Source organism: Hypanus sabinus, chromosome 24 (genome assembly GCF_030144855.1).
Source record: "Hypanus sabinus isolate sHypSab1 chromosome 24, sHypSab1.hap1, whole genome shotgun sequence".
Lineage (NCBI taxonomy): Eukaryota > Metazoa > Chordata > Chondrichthyes > Myliobatiformes > Dasyatidae > Hypanus > Hypanus sabinus.
In genome coordinates, this window is record NC_082729.1 from 36488815 (window position 1) to 36508019 (window position 19205).

Below are 19205 nucleotides of genomic sequence, written 5' to 3' on the forward strand. Positions count from 1 at the left end.
CCCACCGAAAGGAATGTTTCTTCCTGCACAGTTCTGTAGTGGTCAGTATTATGCTTCACATGTTCCTCCTGCAGCTCACTGGCAAGGCAGAGTGAGCATAGAATGTGGAATAATACAGACAGAGAGGTGTACTTTATTGATCCCAAGGGAAATTGGGTTTAGTTACAGTCGCACCAACTAAGAATAGTGTAGAAATATAGCAACATAAAACCATAAATAATTAAATAATAGGTAAATTATGCCAAGTGGAAATAAGTCCAGGACCAGCCTATTGGCTCAGGGTGTCTGACACTCCGAGAGAGGAATTGTAAAGTTTGTTGGCCACAGGCAGGAATACAGCACGGGTAGAGGCCCTCTGGCCTTTTCTAAGAAACTCTTAAGCATCTCTATTGTATCAGTCTACGCCACCACCCCTGATAGTGCATCCAGCCTCCCATCACTATGGTTAAAATAAAATTTACTGTCACATCTCTTATCAACGTTTCATCCTCTCCTTAAGTGCATGCTTTTTGTTTTAGACATTCCGACCCTGAAAGAAAACAGATAACAGAGATTATAAACATGAGAAAGTCTGCAGATCCTGGAAATGTAGAGCAACACACAAAAAGCTGGAGAAATTCAGCAGGCCAGGCAGTATCTATGGAAATGAATGAACAGTTGATGTTTTGGGAGTCCTGAGAAAGGGTTTTGGCCCAACACATCGTCTGCTTAATCATTTCCATGGATGCTGCCTGATGTGCTAAGTTCCTCCAGTATTTTGTGTGTGGTGCCAGGAGAGAGACTAGATTTATCACCATTTTATATAAAATGATAGTGCCCTCTCTCTGTGCCTCTGCTGATTTCATAAACTTATAAGTTCTCCTCTCAGCCCCTGCTGTGGAGAAGACAACCTCTTTTTGTCCAACCTTATCCAGGCAGCATCTTGGTGAACATCTTCTGCACCCTCTCAAAGCCTCCACATCCGTTCTGTAATATGGCAACCAGAGTTGGATGCAATACTCCAGATATGGGCTAAGCAGAGTTTTATAAACCTGTAACATAACTTTGCAACTCTTCCCTTCATTTCTTTGATGAGAAAAGGCAAGCACTCTGTATACTGCTTTGACCTGGATGGAAATAACAAGTGGGTGCTATGGTAGAGTAGGACACTATTACAGCTTGGGGCGTCGGAGCTTGGAGTTCAATTCAGTAAGGAGGTTGTGTGTCCTCCCTGACAACAAGTGGGGTGCTCTGGTTTCCTGCCACAGTCCAAAGATGTACTGGTTAGTGAGTTAATTGGTAATTGTAAGTTGTCCTGTTATTTGCCTACAGTTAAATCAGTGAGATGCTAGTGGTGCACTTTGAAGGGCTGGGCCTGTTCATTGCTGTGTTTAAATAAGTACATTGCCACACATCACTTGCATCTTCAGTTGGTGGTGGGTGGATGGTTTGTTATAAAAAATGAAAAAAAAAGTTAGATTTATTATTCACTTGTACTTTGAAACATACAGTGAAATCTGTTGTTTATGCCTCGGACCAACACAGTCTGGGGATGGGTCTGGGGGCAGCCCATATGTATCGCCACACTTCCAGTGCCAACATAGCATGCCTGTAACTTAGTAACCATAACCTGTTCATCTGTAAATGTAGGAGAGCATCTAAAGTAGTTACTATGCTCGTCTTTGACCTCAACATGGATCCTACCTCTCGCTGTTCCCTTGCTTTCTAGAAGCCTTTATTAATATTTAAGCATCCTCAGTAATTATTAACCCTATGGGTAAGGAGATTTCTCCTCTTTCCCTCCCTCTGGACTTTGATTCTGAGAAAATAAGCAAACAGCCACGTAATGGAGCGATTTTCAAAGATTCAATCGTTGTCATCCTGCCTTTTTGCTCTCTTTCCACAGATGCTACTGTTTACACACATACGGCTAGCCCACGGCTTCTCGAATCATAAGAAGAGACTTCAAGCAGTGCAAGCTCGGTTGCATGCGATCTCTATATTAGGTGAGAAGTTCTGACCTGTTGTGTCAAAGCAAAGTACCCTTGTTTGCTTGGGAGTGGGAGAGTTTGTATTTAGTGAGTCCTGGGAGAGAACATAGAACATAGAATAGTACAGCACATTACAGGCCCTTCGGCCCATAATGTTGTGCTGACCCTCAAACCCTGCCTCACATACAACTCCCCCCACCTTAAATTCCTCCACATACCTGTCTAGTAGTCTCTTAAACTTTACTAGTGTGTCTGCCTCCACCACTGACTCAGGCAGTGCATTCCACGCACCAACCACTCTCTGAGTGAAAACCTTCCTTTAATATCCCCCTTGAACTTCCCTCCCCTTACATTAAAGCCATGTCCTCTTGTACTGAGCAGTGGTGCCTTGGGGAAGAGATGCTGGCTGTCTACTCTGTCTGTTCCTCTTAACATCTTGTACACCTCTATCATGTCTCCTCTCATCCTCCTTCTCTCCAAAGCCCTAGCTCCCTTAATCTCTGATCATAATCCATACTCTCTAAACCAGGCAGCATCCTGGTAAATCTCCTCTGTACCCTTTCCAATGCATCCACATCCTTCCTATAGTGAGGTGACCAAGACTGGACACAGTACTCCCAAGTGTGGCCTAACTAGAGTTTTATAGAGCTGCATCATTACATCACGTCTCTTAAACTCTATCCCTCAACTTATGAAAGCTAATACCCCATAAGCTTTCTTAACTACCCTATCTACCTGTGAGGCAACTTTCAGGTATCTATGGACAAGTACCCCCAGATCCCTCTGCTCTTCCACACTACCAAGTATCCTGCCATTTACTTTGTACTCTGCCTTGGAGTTTGTCCTTCCAAAGTGTACCACCTCACACTTCTCCGGGTTGAACTCCATCTGCCACTGCTCAGCCCACTTCTGCATCCTATCAATGTCTCTCTGCAATCTTCGACAATCCCCTACACTATCTACAACACCACCAACCTTTGTGTGGTCTGCAAACTTGCCAACCCACCCTTCTACCCCCACATCCAGGTCGTTAATAAAAATCACAAAAAGTAGAGGTCCCAGAACAGATCCTTGTGGGACACCACTAGTCACAACCCTCCAATCTGAATGTATTCCCTCCACTACAACCCTCTGCCTTCTGCAGCCAAGCCAATTCTGAATCCACCTGCCCAAACTTCCCTGGATCCCATGCCTTCTGACTTTCTGAATAAGCTTACCATGTGGAACCTTGTCAAATGCCTTACTAAAATCCATGTAGATCACATCCACTGCACTACCCTCATCTATATGCCTGGTCACCACCTCAACGAACTCTATCAGATTTTTTAGATTTGGATTAGATTATGAGGACACTCAGTCCTTGTTTATTGTCATTTAGTAATTCATGCATTAAGAAATGATACAATGTTCCTCCAGTATGATATCACATAAACACAAGACAGACCAAGACTAACTGACAAAAACCACATAATTATAACATACAGTTACAACAGTGCAAAGCAATACCGTAATTTGATAAGTGCAGACCATGGGCACAGTAAAAAAAAAAGTCTCCCGATAGCCCATCATTTCACCCAGACGCAGAAGGAAGAAAAACTTCCTGCCATGAACCTCCAACGCGGCAAAACATCCCAACGCAGCCTCTGGGAGCACCTGACCACCGCCAACTCTGAGTCCGTCCAAAAACTTAGAGCCTCCGACCAGCCCCCCGACACCGAGCACCATCTCTGTCGAGTGCTTTGACCCTGGCCCCGGCCACCAAGCAATAGGCAAAGCCCAGGATTCGGGGCCTTCCTGTCCGGAGATTTTTCGATTGCACAGTAGCAGCGGCAGCGAAACAGGCATGTCAGAAATTTCACCAGATGTTCCTCTGTGCTTCTCACGTCCGTCTCCATCAAATCAAGATTGTGCACAGCCCCTACTTACAGATATTCATTCCTGGAGTGGCCGCTGCGCCCTGCTGTCGCGCCGCCATCTTCTCATGATTGTTAGGCACAATCTGCCCTTCACAAAGCCATGCTGACTGTCCCTGATCAGACCATGATTCTCTAAATGCTCATAGATCCTATCTCTAAGAATCTTTTCCAACAGCTTTCCCACCACAGACGTAAGGCTCACTGGTCTATACTTACTATCTGTACTACCTTTTTTGAACAGAGAGCGGAGATCTCTCAGTCCTGCAACCTTTGGCTGCCAGCTCTTAAGCTGTGAGCTCATCTGGCAGAAAGAACTGATTCACATACTGATTTATATATTACATGGAAAAGTCTTAAACACACGCACGCGCGCACACATACATATATATATATATATATATATATATATATATATATATACTAGATCTGTAGTAATTTCATGTATTGTACTGTACTGCTGCAAAAAACAAATTCCATGACATATACAATAAACCTGATTCTGATATAGGTCTCTATTGTGGACTGACAGTAGGAAGGGGGTATAGAGAGGGGAATCATGGTTGGGAAGAGGGGGAAGGAGGGTGCAACACCAGAGAGACATTCAGTAATGATCAATAAAACAGATTTTGGAATCAAATGACCTTGCCTGCTGTCTCAGGAATGGGTGTATCTGCACTCGTGTCCCTAGCACTGCTTTGCTGCTACAGGTTCCACACCCCTCCCGCACCATTCTCAGCATCCTTTGCTCCTGCCAGATTTACAAACTCGCTCTCCACTCCACACTGACAAATACAGTACTGTGCAAAAGTTTAGCCACTCCAGCGATAACTGTCTAAAATTTCTGCACAGTACTGAACATGTGATAAATAAGTTTGAATCAGGTGAAATGTTTATGGAGAGCTTGTACCACCTGCCTGATGGGAGTTGCAAGGCAGTGGCGTGGCCCAGATGCTGGTGATCTTTAATGGGTCATTGCCATCATGAGAGTGAGTGAAAAGCTATTTATCTCTTATTCATTCTGCCCTAGTCTTTGCTGAGTTACCAGAACTATATGCCAGTTGCTCTCAGTCTATGTAAATTCTAGAAGGAAGAAAATTGAGTGAGGTTCCTGATAACCATCCAGTGACAACTCATGCCTTCTTATTTTTCCAGTTTACTCTAATGCGCTCCAAGAGTCAGCCAACAGTATATTGTACAATGGTTTGATAGAGGAGCTGGTTGATGTGCTACAGATCCCTGACAAGCAGCTAATGGTGAGAGTGTGATACTGTATCGTGTTCCATCAATGCTTTAATATTTCCAAGAGCAGGCACCTGAGTTTCTGTATGGCCTCAGTAATAATGTATGGTTTATGAGTAATGGGACATTATTCCAAAGGCAGCTTGTATATATATCAGAGTATAGTAACGAGTCCGTGCGATCCAAGCTTTAATCCTTTTCTGCCTCCCTGCTTCAAGTGATGATCATTCCCTACCCTTCACTGGCTTCTTATTCTTTCACAATCCGAGGATGTACTGCATAGGCAGCCCACAAGTGTTGCTGCACTTCTGGTGCAAATATAGCATAGCCACAACTTACCGATCCATACGTCTTTAGACAGTGGGGGGAATGGTAACTGGAGCACCTGGACGAAGCCTGTGCTGTCACAGAGAGGACATACAAACTTACTGGAGACTGAACCCAGATTGCAGACTCTGAAACGTTATAACCAATATGTTACTTGGTCGCCTCATATAGTTCCATATTTCTTTCTTGGATGAAAGGAAAATGGAGGGCTACGGGGAAGAAAAAGCATAGATCAGGGGTTTGCAATCTTTACTATGCTATGCAGCTTTTCCGTTCACCGAGGAGTCCGTGACACCAGGTGGGAAATCCCTGGGTTAGATTGACCTTAGAGCATGTTAAAAGGTCAGCACGGCATTGTGGGCTGAAGTGTGCTCTATTGTTTTACAACATGGATTCAATATTGAAATAATGTTTATAAATGGAACAATATTCCATGTGCAGCCTGGAGTATATGTAATTCTCATATTTTAATTTTTCCCCACAATGTAATAGCTCCCACCAACAAAAGAATCTGCAATCATTTGCACATCAGGCCCATTTTAACCCACCAACACCCACTGCGGGACATTACAGAGCAGTCAGAAGAACTAGCAGTCACAGAGAATTTACAGGCTCCACACAGACAGGGCAAGTGCGAGGTGGGGTCCAGATCAAACTGGACGACAGTGGCTGTCTGGCAGCAACTGTACCACTGTGCCAAACAAAATGCCTGCTTGTAAACTTGCCACTTGCTGCATACATGGTGGTCCAATGTCCTTCACGTAGGGATCCCCAGCCAACCCAAAGGCTGGTTCCATTTAAGCCAATGTCATGATTGGCAGGTTCCCAGCTTGTAACCAAAGAAAAATCCCCCCTATCTCTTTACTGCCAGTTTAGTAAGGGCAGAATTCAAAATAGGAGATACCCAAGAGTTTAAACTATGACCTCCACATGGAAGGAGTTGGATTTGAAACCCCCAGCTTAAGAGATGGGACATCATTGAGGCTAACTCCTTTGCTGTCCTCCTGCTTGATCCTTTTCTTCTCTTCACTCTTTCTTTCAAAAGGATATCAAAGCCGCATCCTTGCGGACGTTGACGTCTATTGTCCATTTGGAGCGGACTCCCAAGCTGAGCAGCATTATAGACTGCACGGGGACAGCGTCGTACCACGGTTTTCTGCCTGTGCTGGTGAGAAACTGCATACAGGCCATGATTGGTGAGTGTGGGTGAACAAGAAGAAACATCCTTTTTTTATGCTTCAGAGCTTTGTGTGTGATGAGCAGGAGATGCTGAATTGCCTTCAACAGAGGGAATCAGAGTCAGGTTTCTTATTTTTTTTTAGCCCTTAACTCGGCAGTGGAGTTATCAGGGCACCGTCATGGCGGTGTTTCCGTTGCAAGCTATTCTTGTGTTTACGAGGCCGAGTTAGATTCAAACGCTACAACCTGACTTGGGTTTGAACTCAAGAACCTTTGCTCTGGAGTCCGGCGCTGATATTCTTGTTGCCACCAAGCGGGACTTCATTATCATTGATTTATTAGAAATTTGTTGGTCTGTAACAGTGTAATACTTAAAATATACTATAAATTACAATAGGAAATTTATAAAAATAATGTAAAAAGAGAGGCAAAATAGTGAGGTAGTTTTCATGGGTTCATGGATTGTTTGGAAATCTGATCCTAAAGTGTTGAGTGTGAATTCTTCAGGGTCCTGTACCACCTCAGAATCTATCATTAAATATATCGTTAAATTTGTTAACTTTGCGGCAGCAGTAAAATGCAAAACATGATAAATAGAGGGGGAAAAACTGAATTGGAGTAAGTATATATGGATGTTAGTTAAATTAAAATAATTAGTGCAAAACCAGAAATGAAAAAGTATAGGTTCAGTGTCCATTTAGAATTTGGATGGCAGAGTGGAAGAAGCTTTCCTGAATCGTTAAGTGTGTGCCTTCAGGTTCCTGTACCTCGTTCATGATGGCAACAATGAGAAGAAGGCATGTCCTGGGTGGTGGGGAATCCTTATTGATGGACACCATCTTTATGAGGAACTGCTCCTTGGAGGTGTCTTGGCTACTACGGAGACTAGTGCCCATGATGGAGCTGACTGATTTTACAACTCTCTGCAGCTTGTAGTCTCTCTCCTTTCCACCACCACACCCCATACCCGATATAGCCAGTTAGAATGCTCTCCACGGTACATCTGTAGAAGTTTGAATGTTTTAAGTGACAAGCTAAATCTCCTCAAACTCCGAATGAACTATAGCCCATGAAATTTTGAAGTTTTGTGGCAGCCATGCAGTGCAATATATAAAATTTACGATAAATATAAGAATTATACATATAAAAAAGACGTGCTAAAAGTGAGCAAAATAGTGAGGTAGTTTTGGGTCTGTTTTCCATTTAGAAATCTAATCATGAGTGGGGAGGGGGCTGTTGGTGGGTAGGGGAGAAGTTGTTCCTGAAACATTGAGCGTGTGTTGAGCTTGATGGTAGTAATGAGAAGAGGGCGCGTCCTGGGTGATTGGAGTCTTTCATGATGGATGCCATGCTTCTTGTGAAGATGCCTTTAATGCTAGGGAGGCAAGTGCCCATGATTACGCTGTCTGAGTTTACAACCCTCTGTGTATTTTTCGTGATCCTTTGCAGTGGTCCCTCCATACCAGATGGGGATGTAACTGGCCAGGATGCTCTCCATGGTACATCTGTAGAAATTTCTTTTGGTAATGTACTAAATCTCCGTGAGCTCCTAATTAAAGGCAAGCACTCCTTCCTGACAGTGGAATGGCTGGCACTGGTCTCATTATAAACCATGCAATAGTAAGGAGAGTAAGCAGGTCTTTTGTTGTCGTCCTGATGCCCTCCAGTCTGTGCATGATGGAACAGACCCGATGGGCCAAATGTCCTAATTGTGCTCCCGTTTCTCATAGTCTTAGTGGACGGTTATTTTATGTTGATAAGGTGTCCAGAAAATGAAAGAACAATTGTACAAGTGTTTTAACCACAAGGTTGATGAATCTTGATTTGCTTTTCTGTTTAAATTTTACCTTGGCACCAGATCCGTCAATGGAGCCGTACCCTCATCAGTTTGCCACGGCATTGTTCTCGTTTCTTTACCACCTGGCCAGCTATGATGCAGGCGGTGAGGCCTTGGTCTCCTGTGGCATGATGGAAGCTCTACTCAAGGTGAGTGTTGATTCTTGGTTTCTGAAGACCCTCAAAAAACACTGTTCCTCTGTGTCACACTGGGAGGGCGAATAGACTGGGTGAAGGTTTAGTAGGGGAGCTGTACTTTAACACAAAACTATAAAAGTTTATTCATTCAAAAATACAATGTTCAGGGATTTACAATCCTATTTACAATTTCTAATTTAAATATTGTTATGGTCATTTGCAAAACACTCAATTCTCTGGGAAACTGCATGCTTCCTCTCCCAAGGAAACGTAATTCTGGAAGACAGGCAGGCCGTCTGCATGGGCAGAGCTCTAAACTGCCTTCAGCTTGGACCCTGAATGGCCCTCTTAGCCTAGCCCAGGAGCTAGGCCACCTATGTCCACCAATTAACCCACCTCCTTCCGTATTGGGTGACTCTACGGTATATTGCAAGAGTTTTCGGTACCTAATTCAAGATGGAGTAGAGAGAGAGTTTCCAAATCTGGCCGGAGCAAACAATTTTGGAAATGATAAGAGTGGAGCACTGCGGGACATGTGGCAGAGGAGAATGCCAGGGTAGGTGGGTGGGGGGGAGGTGTGGTGGCATGACTCAGGGCGTCGGTGTTCAGTGTTCAATCCAGCTTCCTCTAAGGAGACACTCTCTGTTCTCCCCGTGTGTTTTCTCTGGGTAGGTGAATTGATTCCAAATTATTCTGTGATTAGATTAGAGTTAAATCAAGATTGTCAGACAGTGTGGCCAGAAGGACCTATTCCATGTTGTACCTGCGAAGAAATGAATCATTAAAAAAAAAATGAAAGATAAAGTAAACAAAGAGGTGATCTTTGCAGAAGAAGGATATTTGAGACGATTGGCAGTCATAGTAACACAGCAGGCAAGTGAGCCCTTTGACAAGCTGAGTCTGAGCCTAGTTATCAGCCACCCACTTCCACTGATCCCATATCATTCTCCCTCACACTGGGGCAGTTACCAACCTGCATGTCTTTGGGTGGTGAGAAGAATCCTCTGCGGCCTCAGGAAGAACAGGCAAACTGCACGCGTTTTCGGAGGCTCAGATTCAAAATCCGATTTATTACTGCTGACAGATATGACATGTCTGTTCTTTTCTCCCAAGTTTACTGGACACAATGCCTAATGTACTGTCAGTTTTTAACCTTCAGATTGTATGGAAATCCAGAATCACAATCAGCTTTAATATACTGACATATGCTGTGAATTTTTTTGAGGCAACAGTACAGTGCAGTGCATAAAAAACTATAAATTATAATAAGAAACATATTTAAAAATAAATAATACAAAAGTAGTGTGGTAATGATCATGGTTCATTCAGAAATCTGATGGTGGAAGGGAAGATGCTGTACCTAAAACTTTGAGTTTGTGTCTTGAGGCTTCAATATCTCCTCCCTGATGGTAGTAATAAGAAGAGAGCTCTAGGTGGTGCGAGATCCTCAATGATGGCTACCACCTTTTTGAGTCATTGCTTTTGAAGATGTCCTGGATGCAAGGGAAGCTGGTGCCTTAGTGGAGCTGGCTGAGTTTGCAACCCTCTGAAAATTTTTTCGCTCCTGTGCAGTGTCCACCCCACAGTATTGCTGTGGATGCTCTCCACAGTACATCCGTAGAAGTTTGCCATTTGGCAGCTGATGTGCCTTCTTTGTAGTTGCATCAATATGTTGAGCCCAGGATCGATTTTTAGTGATGTTGACACCCAAGACCTAAAAGTTGCTCACCCTTTCCTCTTCTGATCCCTGTTCCTAAAACGTTGATTGTGGGTCTTCAGGCTGTTGTACCATCTCTCTGATGGAAGTAATGAGAAGAGGGCATGTCACTGGATGGTGAAGGTCCTTTGTGATGGATGCAGACTTCTTGAGGCATTGCCTTTGAAAGATGTCCTCGATGGTGGGAAGCCTTGTGCCCGTGATGAAACTTGCTGAGTCTCTCTTCGGATCTTGTGCATTGGAACCTTCAGCGCAGACTGGGATGCACCCAGTCAGAATGCTCTCACTGTACATCTGCAGAAATTTGTAAGTCATTGATGATGTACCAAATATCCTCAGAAATGTGAATGAAGTAGAGCTGCTAGTCAGCTTGTAGTACACTTGTAGTCATTGCAAACTGGCTACACTGATGAGAATTGCCATTCCCATTTGGCATAGGTACAGTTCCACTGTATCTCTAACATACAGGTGTGGCATGGGGAGGTCCAGTGGCCTCAGTGAGAGGCATTGACTAGGAAGACCTTGCAGTAGCTTCTTGTTGGTTTGTCTTTATCTGTAAAACTGTGACCTCCATATTGTGATGTTCTTTCAAATTGCCTTTTCTTTTCCTAGGTGATCAAGTACCTCGGGGACGAGCAGGATCAGATCACTTTTGTGACCAGGGCTGTCCGTGTGGTGGACCTCATCACCAACCTGGACATGGCTGCTTTCCAGTCGCACAGTGGCCTGGCTGTGTTCATCAATCGATTAGAGGTACGTGGAACCTGAGAGTCCAGTGGTGAGGCAGTTTGTTTTGAAGTGTATCTTAATAGTCATCGGATCCACGCTCTGCTACATGTGACTGGGAGTGGAATTGGCAGCCTGCCTTAAAAAATAAAAAAAAGCGATGTGTATTGTTGCTGACCACGATTATTAAATGGGGCAAAGCCACAGTGAGTTCAGTTCAATCCTGTGTGTTCTAAGTGAGTTTGGCACAGGGATATAAAGTGCTAAGGGAGCACAGATTTGGAGTTAATTGCTGGAAGAATCTGGATTGTTGGATCTCTGTTTACCCGAAGTCAGTGATGTGCCAAGAATCCTTCTTGAAGCATGATATACAGATGGATCTTGGGGGTCAAAGTTCATAGTTCCCTGAAAGTGGCTACACAGGATGATAGGGTGGCTAAGAAGGTATAAGTGTCTTTATTAGTTGAGGCATCGAGTTCAAAAGCCAAGAAGTGATGTTGCAGCTTTATAAGACTAGCTAGGTCAGGTCTAGAAGAGGTTTACCAGGGCATTATCTGGATCAGAGGGCATATGGTATAAGACATGAGTTGTTTTCTCTGGCGCAGCAGAGGCTGAGGGAAGATCTAACAGAAGTTTATAAGGTTATGAGAGTCATCCATGAGTAGACAGACAATATCATTTTCTCAGGGTTGAAATGTCTTAATATCAGAGGGCATGTATTTAAAATGAAAGGTGTAATTTCAAAGAAAATGTGAGGGGCAGGTGTTTTTTATATGGAGTGTTTGGTGCCTGGAATGGTGGTAGAGGCCGAAACATTACAGACTTTTAAGCAATGTCTAGATAAGATGCATGTATGTGAGGAAAATGGAAGGTCTTTGTGTAAGATGAAATGATTAGTTAGCCATTTCATTACCAATTGGTTTGGTACACCATTAAGGTCCGAAGGGCCTGTTCCTGTGCTGTGCTTTTCTATGTTTTAACCACACTTCTCTGGTCATGTCCCATATCTTTAACTTTGGAAATGGCATTTAGTCTTGTCTTAATCCTCAGAATGATCCATGTTTTATCAGAAACTTCTTAGAGGAAAAATCAAAAGCAGCTTCCACTCCTCCTGGTGTCCTGCCCTGTCTTACACTCTACCCTCTACCCCTGACCCAGATGTACTCCTGGGGTCATACAAATAGTGAAGCTCCCATCAGCTTCCTCTACACTGTTCCATGACATGCTTTGCAGATGACACAGTGAAGCTCCCTCTACCCTATCCCATCACACACTCCTGGGGAGAAAGAGCATCGTTCTCCCCATTGGGCTGCCCCACTAATCATTGTTTCTTTATTCTAGCACGAAGTGGATATCTGTAGAAAGGAATGTCCTTTCGTTATCAAGCCAAAGATTCAGCGGTCAAGCACGGCTCAGGAGGGAGAGGACATGGAGACAGACTCTGAAGGTATCAACACAGATTGTGGCATTACCATACCCATTGTTGCTGATCTGCACTGCATTTACCAACCCTCCTGTAGTTTCAGATATCGTTATGGAGAGCAGTCCTGGTCCCTCAACATCAACCACCGAAGTCAGGTCAGAAGGAGAGTCACGGGGGCCAAATACTGTCATGAGTTACCCACCGAGAACTGGTAAGAATGGTTGTGCTTACCTCTGTGAAAGGAGAATGGTGTACCTGTGGAAATCTGCTTCAGCTTTATGCTGGGTTCAACTCTTACAGAAGCAAGCTGAGATGAGAATGATGCTGGTATCCCAATTTAAAGTTGTATAGTCTGGAATCAGGCTCTTGGTTCATGGTAGACCACAGAACAGTACAGCATAGTACAGGTCCTGAGCTAGCCTTTTAATCTACTCTTAAGACTAAAAGATGTTGACTAGGATTCCCATCTAAGCTACTTCTGTCCACCTGCCTTTGACCCATATCACTTTCAGCCTTTTGAAGTACCTTTTAAATGTTGTTAACGTACCTGCCTCAACCACTTCCTTGGCTGCTTGTTCCATATACTGAGTGTCCTCAGTATATTCAGATTAATTTGTTGCATTTTCATTGAAGCATTACAGTGAAATGCGTCATTTGTGTTAACAACCAATGTGCCCAATGGTGTGTGTTCCATCTGAACTCCGGACTTCAAGCTTCGATTTTGTCCTCTGGACTTCACCAACCTCGTCCCCCTTCAGCTTAAACCGATGCTCTGTAGTCCTTGATTGCCCCAACCCTGGGTTGAAGGAAGATCTGTGTGCCTTCATCCTATATATGTTCCTTGTAGTTTTATGCACCTCTGTGTCGTTAACCCCTCAACTTCCTGTGCTGCAATGAAACCAGTCCTCTCACCTGCTCAACCTCAATGGGCATGTGTCCAGGGGAGTAAGTTACCCGGCTATGCGGAGTTGGGATTGGGCTCCAAAGGAGGACATTTTAGGATATCTGGGGAGGCACAGCAGCATAGGGGTTAGTGTAATAACTTTATTGCACCTGCGACTTGGGTTCAGTTTTGCCGCTGCCTGTAAGGAGTTTGCTCATTCTCCTTGTGACCATGTTTTCTTCCCATGTTCCAGAATAGTCAAGGTCACCTGGTTATATTTGGGCGGTGTGGACTCATTGTCCCAGTAAGGCCTGTCGCTGTGCTGTATCTCTAAATATAAATGCTTGGGTTTATTTGGATGGTGTGGGCTTGTTGTTCTCAAAGGGCCTGTTACCGTGCTGAATCTCTAAGTATACATTCCTTGGACCAGCCTCATGGTCATTGTGAGAAGAGTTTTCAGTTGTCCTTGAGACCGGGATGGAAGGACTTAATTGCTTGGTCCTCCCAAACATTTTCCCCCCCCTTTCCCCATGAAGGACCCACGTTGTCAAAGGTGTGCTTGGTGGGGAGTGTGCACTTGTGAAGTGCAGCCCCACAAAGAAATGAGGGCAGAAACACATCTAAAGCTGCCTGCAGTCACTGTGTCACTTTTGCTGCTTCGTTTAAGGAGTTACACTTTAAACGATTTCAGATTCGTTTATTCATCACATCTACATTGAAACCCACAGTGGAATGTGTCATTAGGGTTAACAACCAGCACACCTGAGGCTGCTCTGGGGGCAGCCTGCAAGTGTTGCCATACACTCCAACGCTAACATAACATGCCCACCATGCTTGGCAAGACAACACAGAACACAATAAAACACAGCATACCAAGGAACAGAACAACAGCAAAACCTCCCTCCCACACATGCAGTCCTCTAACCCTAGGGCAGGCAGTTTTCTTCAAACTCTAGCTTCCACTGGGCTTGTATATTTGCAGGTATTGGGCCCTCAGCGGACCCTCAGAGACGCGGCTCAAAGCTTCATTGTGTGTGAAAGTATTGTGCTATTGCCTGGGTCAGCAGCTTGTGGCTTCTTTTCTCCACTTGTGAGACCTGTGTGGCCACACTGGCAATCCTACTGTTCATTTCATTTTTAGAATCTTTTTATTGGCGCAAAATCTTCTACAGCTACAAAATAATACAAAACTTCAACAGATTAATATGTATACAATTAATAAAGCTGAAGAAAAAAAGCTTATTGTAATATATAAAAAGGAAAAAAAATGGAAAAGGGGAAAAAAAGAATCCCATCTAACTGAGAAAAAACCCCACTGACTACAAAAAAAAGGGAAAAAAACCATTAGGAACCAACCCCCCGGAGCAATGCATCTTAACATCATCTATCTATATATAAAAAGAAAAAGAGTCATCAACCACCAATTCATATTTATTAAAAAATGGAAGGAAACCATATAAAATAATTCAGAATAAATAATAGTATTTGGCAAAAGACACCCATCTTTTCTCAAAATTGAATCGGGGATCAAAAATTCTAATTTTTTCCAAACTGAGACATAACATTACTGGAGAGAAACATTCAATTAATGTAGGGGCAGAAGTATCTTTTCCATTTTAATAAAATTGCTCTTCTTGCCAATGTAACAGATGCAATTACATGTTGATCTGAAGATGAAATACCTTGAATATGATGCGGAACTATTCCATATAGAGCAGTCAGTCTATTAGGTTGTGAATTAAATTTCAGAGCTTTAGAAATTGTAGAAAATAAGGATTTCCAAACCGATTTTAATGGAGGACATGACCAGAACATATGTGACAAAGAAGCTACTTCAGTTTTACATCTATCGCAGTAGTTGTCGATACTCAGAAATATTTTAGATAGTCTTTCCTTTGTTATATAATAATGGTGAACAGTTTTAAATTGAATTAAACATATAGCACATTGGCACATATAGAAGAAGAATTTACGTTTTTCAAAACTCAAAGCCAATCTTCATTAACAAAGGTCATATTAAGTTCTCTCTCCCAATCTTGTTTAATCTTTAGTGATAGGTTCTCTTTTTGTAACAAAAATAAATTATGAATTCTGCTAATGGAACCTCTCACTAAAAGATTCAACTGCAAAATGGTATCCAACAAATCAGGTTCTTGTAGATATGGAAACTTAGGTAAATATTGTTGTAAAAAAATGTCTGAAGATATTGCAGAAAATGTGTATGGGCAAGAGAATATTTGTTAATTAACTCTTCAAAAGTCATCAATCGACCATCACAAAATAAATCTGTAAAAGAACGGATCCCTTTATTTCTCCATAGGAGAAAAATGGGATCATTTATTGAAGGTTTAAATGAAAAGTTTTGATATAAAAAAACTAGACAACTTAAATTGTTTAAAATTTTTAAAATTGCGAAACTGAACCCAAATCCATAGGGATTGTTTAGTAACCGGGTAAAGATTTAAATTTGGAATTTTAGGGAGCTGTAAAGGTAATGGAGCTCCTAATATTGAAGTTAAATGAAATTGTTTAACAGCTTTTAATTCCAAATCAACCCATAGTAGTTTTTGGCTCTTGTCAGGCCAGTATAACCAAAAACATAATTGTCTGATATCCACAGCCCAATAATACAGTCTTAAATTAGGAAGGGCAAGTTCACCATCTTTTTTAGATTTTTGTAAATGATACTTATTAATTCTAGGTCTCTTATTGTTCCAAATAAAGGAAGAAATAAGAGAGTTTGATCAAAAAAAATTTTAGTTAAAAAGATAGGTATATTTTGGAAAATATATAAAAATCTAGATAGATCCTGCTGTTCACTGGCATTCCTCTTGTCAGTGGGAGCTCTGCAATTGGTGGTGCCAACCTCTGGCAGTTGCTGTAAATTGAAGGCCTTGCTCCTCACAAATTCCCATAGCTGTACTTGTAAGGACTGACAGGAAGTCCTTTGCTCCCCTGTCCAGCGGGCTGTATTGCTCCTGACATGGCCTTGCACTTAATAAAATAAGACCTTTAATGTTTTTGTAATAAGTGTACTTTAGAAAAGGTTGAAGCGTGATCAAACTTCTGGTGTTTCCTTTCTTGCAGGGGTCCAGTGCATTCCCCAGCGTGCGGCTCTGTTGAAATCCATGCTAAACTTCTTGAAGAAGGCCATTCAGGATCCAGCCTTCTCAGACAGCATCCGACACGGTAATGTGGTCTCTCCCTATTGCTCTCCACCCAACTCCAGGAGAAATTGCTAGAATTCTTTTCTGGAGTTTACACAGTTCCCTCTAACTCTTCCTTGCTTTCTGAACCCCAGAGCAACTGCAGCAAGGCATTCTACAGATGCTGGAAATCTAGAGTGTTTCTCTACTGCTCTGGCTACCCTCTTCTTTCTCTTACTCCCATGGTCCACTCTCCTCTCCTATCAAATTCCTTCTGCAGCCCTTTACCTCTTCCACCTATCATTTCCCTGTGTCATCTGCACTCTCCCACCCTCCCGCCAACACCCTCACCTATCACCTGCCAGCTTGTACTCCTCCCCCTCTTCCATCTCTTTATTCTGGTTTCTGCCCCCTTCTTTTCCAGTTCTTATGAAGGGTCTTGGCCTGAAACGGCGACTGTTTATTCCCCTCCCTAGATGCTGCCTGACTTGCTTAGTTCCTCCAACATTTTGATCTCCTTTATGGATGAAGAACCTCTTCATGTTCTTAGTGGCTTTTCAACACTGATGGGAATCAAAACGGGGTTTGAGGTTCTCTGACCTGCATCCTCTCTCTGTAGTTCCTCTGTGTTCCCTAGGGCCATGATCAGCAATGGTGCTGTCTATTAAGTCATATCTGCAAACATTTTACTCCTCATAACTGCACGGGTGGGCAGAATTAAGGGCTGTCACCCATTGTCATTGATTCTCCCAGCTGTTTTACAAGGTTGCCCCCCCCCCCCCCCCACCCCCAAAGGAATTCAAATTTGGAAACAGGCAGTCGATGTTGCAGGTCATGACCCTTCTTCTGAACTGAGGGCAGGGAGAGGAGAGATGGAGTAAGGTGGATCAAGTAGGGAAAGCTGATTGGAGTTCATTGGGGAGGGGGAAAGGTCATAACAGTGACTGAATCTGGCAGCTCACTATGAGATTCTGCAGCTGTTGGAAAACTAGCACATAATGCTGGAGGAACTTAGCAGATCAGGCAGCATCCACAGAGAGGAAGTGTCACTCGACATTTCGGGCTGAGGACCTTCATCAGGACTGGAAAGGAAGGGGAGCAGAAGCCAGAATAAAAAGGTGGGGGTAGGGGTGGAGGGAAGGACTGCAAGCTGGCAGGTGATTGGGTGAGTGGGAATGAAGTATACTGTACATTATTGCAGTATTTTTTCTCTGCAATTTGCCTTCTTTTGGATTTCGGTTGTTTGTCAGTTTTTCTGTCCATTTATGTATAGTTGTTCGTGAAATTCTTTTGTATTTCTCCTGTAAATGCCTGCAAGAAAATGCATCTCAAGGTGGTATGTTGTAACATATACGTACTTTGATAATAAATTTCCTTTGAACTTTGTCCTTTCCTGGTGTAATCTGTTAAGCAAAGTGCTAATTTAATTCTGGTATGTTACCTTTCAGTAATGGATGGTTCCCTGCCTACCTCACTCAAGCACATTATCAGCAATGCAGAGTATTATGGGCCATCGCTCTTCCTGCTTGGTAAGTGAAGTATTTTGTTAATTTGTTCATACCTTCCCTTTGTTACCCCGCTGTATTACTTGAAGCAGGTTGCATTTCCTGCCTGTAACGGTCGCAATTAGTTCCGTTGAAATTAAGATTCATTTTTGCGTCGTTTGCGCTAATGACCAACATGACCTAAGGATGTGCTGTGGGTCTAGTTGTTGCTACACATTTCAGTGCCAATATAGCACATCCATGATGTTTAGCAGAACAACACAACACAGCAAAACAGAACGCAACAGAAAAAAAAACCACCCCAACTCCAGGACAGGCCTCCATCTACAGTCATCAGGCTTCAACATTCAGACTTCTGATCAACCTTCAGGCTCCTATTCTCGCTAGACCTTCAGATCAGCCTTTGATGGGACCCCAAACATCAGATGAACTCCAGCTCTGAACGCCAAACATGCTGATTGACCGGTCTTGTGCCTCTGCTCATGTGGCCTTCAAGCGTAGAGTGGCCTTCTTTGTCAGCCAGCCTCATCACTGGACTTGCATCTTATCAATGGTTCAATTTAACATCAGAGAATGTGTACAGTATATAGCCTGAAATTCTTACTCTTCGCAGACATCCATGAAACAGAAAAGCTCCTAAAGAATGATTAACAGAAATCCCAAAGTCCCCCTCCCCGCTCACGCATACAAGCAGCAGCAAAAACACTAACAAGAGAGAGGGGAAGAGGTTGCTCCTGCAACAATGAGAGTGGAAGACCAGCAGCTCACTGTTTCAATGTTACAATCTTCCGTGTTGCTTCTCCAAGTTCCCCAACTTGTGGTCCGACAGGCGCTCTCACACCGTGGTTTAGAGAGCAAGAGAGGATGGCTCGACTACGGGGCCTTTATTCCTGACAGCAGTGCACACCACCTGCTGTCCTGATGTTTTAGTCTCCCACGACAGCTCCGTCAGCGAGGAACCGGGTCACCCATGAGGATACGCTTCATCCAGGCCGCACATGGAGATATCAAAATGCCTGGCTGCGTGATGAGTCCGTGAACCCACCACTCGTGGAGAACCATAGCTTGAGCAGCAGCTGTAGATCACAGATTCCAACAAGACCCCAGCCATTTTGAAAAAAGAGACATGAGTAAAGAAGAATAAGATGTTTCATGGACAAACTGCAAGAAATTGCTTCAGTCTGCAAAAACCCCTGGCGT

General features: G+C 43.3%; 1 protein-coding gene across 8 annotated transcripts in view; it reads left to right on the forward strand.

The window, feature by feature from the left end:
- The window catches only part of huwe1 (HECT, UBA and WWE domain containing E3 ubiquitin protein ligase 1), a 276367-nt gene that overhangs the window by 78519 nt on the left and 178643 nt on the right, over positions 1-19205 (forward strand). For all 8 annotated transcript variants that reach the window (XM_059949617.1, XM_059949621.1, XM_059949618.1 and 5 more), the window contains 9 exons: positions 1886-1985; positions 5039-5139; positions 6498-6648; positions 8490-8617; positions 10935-11075; positions 12390-12495; positions 12569-12682; positions 16442-16543; positions 17949-18029. In XM_059949617.1, the coding sequence (XP_059805600.1) occupies positions 1886-1985; positions 5039-5139; positions 6498-6648; positions 8490-8617; positions 10935-11075; positions 12390-12495; positions 12569-12682; positions 16442-16543; positions 17949-18029 (1024 nt within the window). The remainder of the gene's footprint in view (positions 1-1885; positions 1986-5038; positions 5140-6497; positions 6649-8489; positions 8618-10934; positions 11076-12389; positions 12496-12568; positions 12683-16441; positions 16544-17948; positions 18030-19205) is intronic.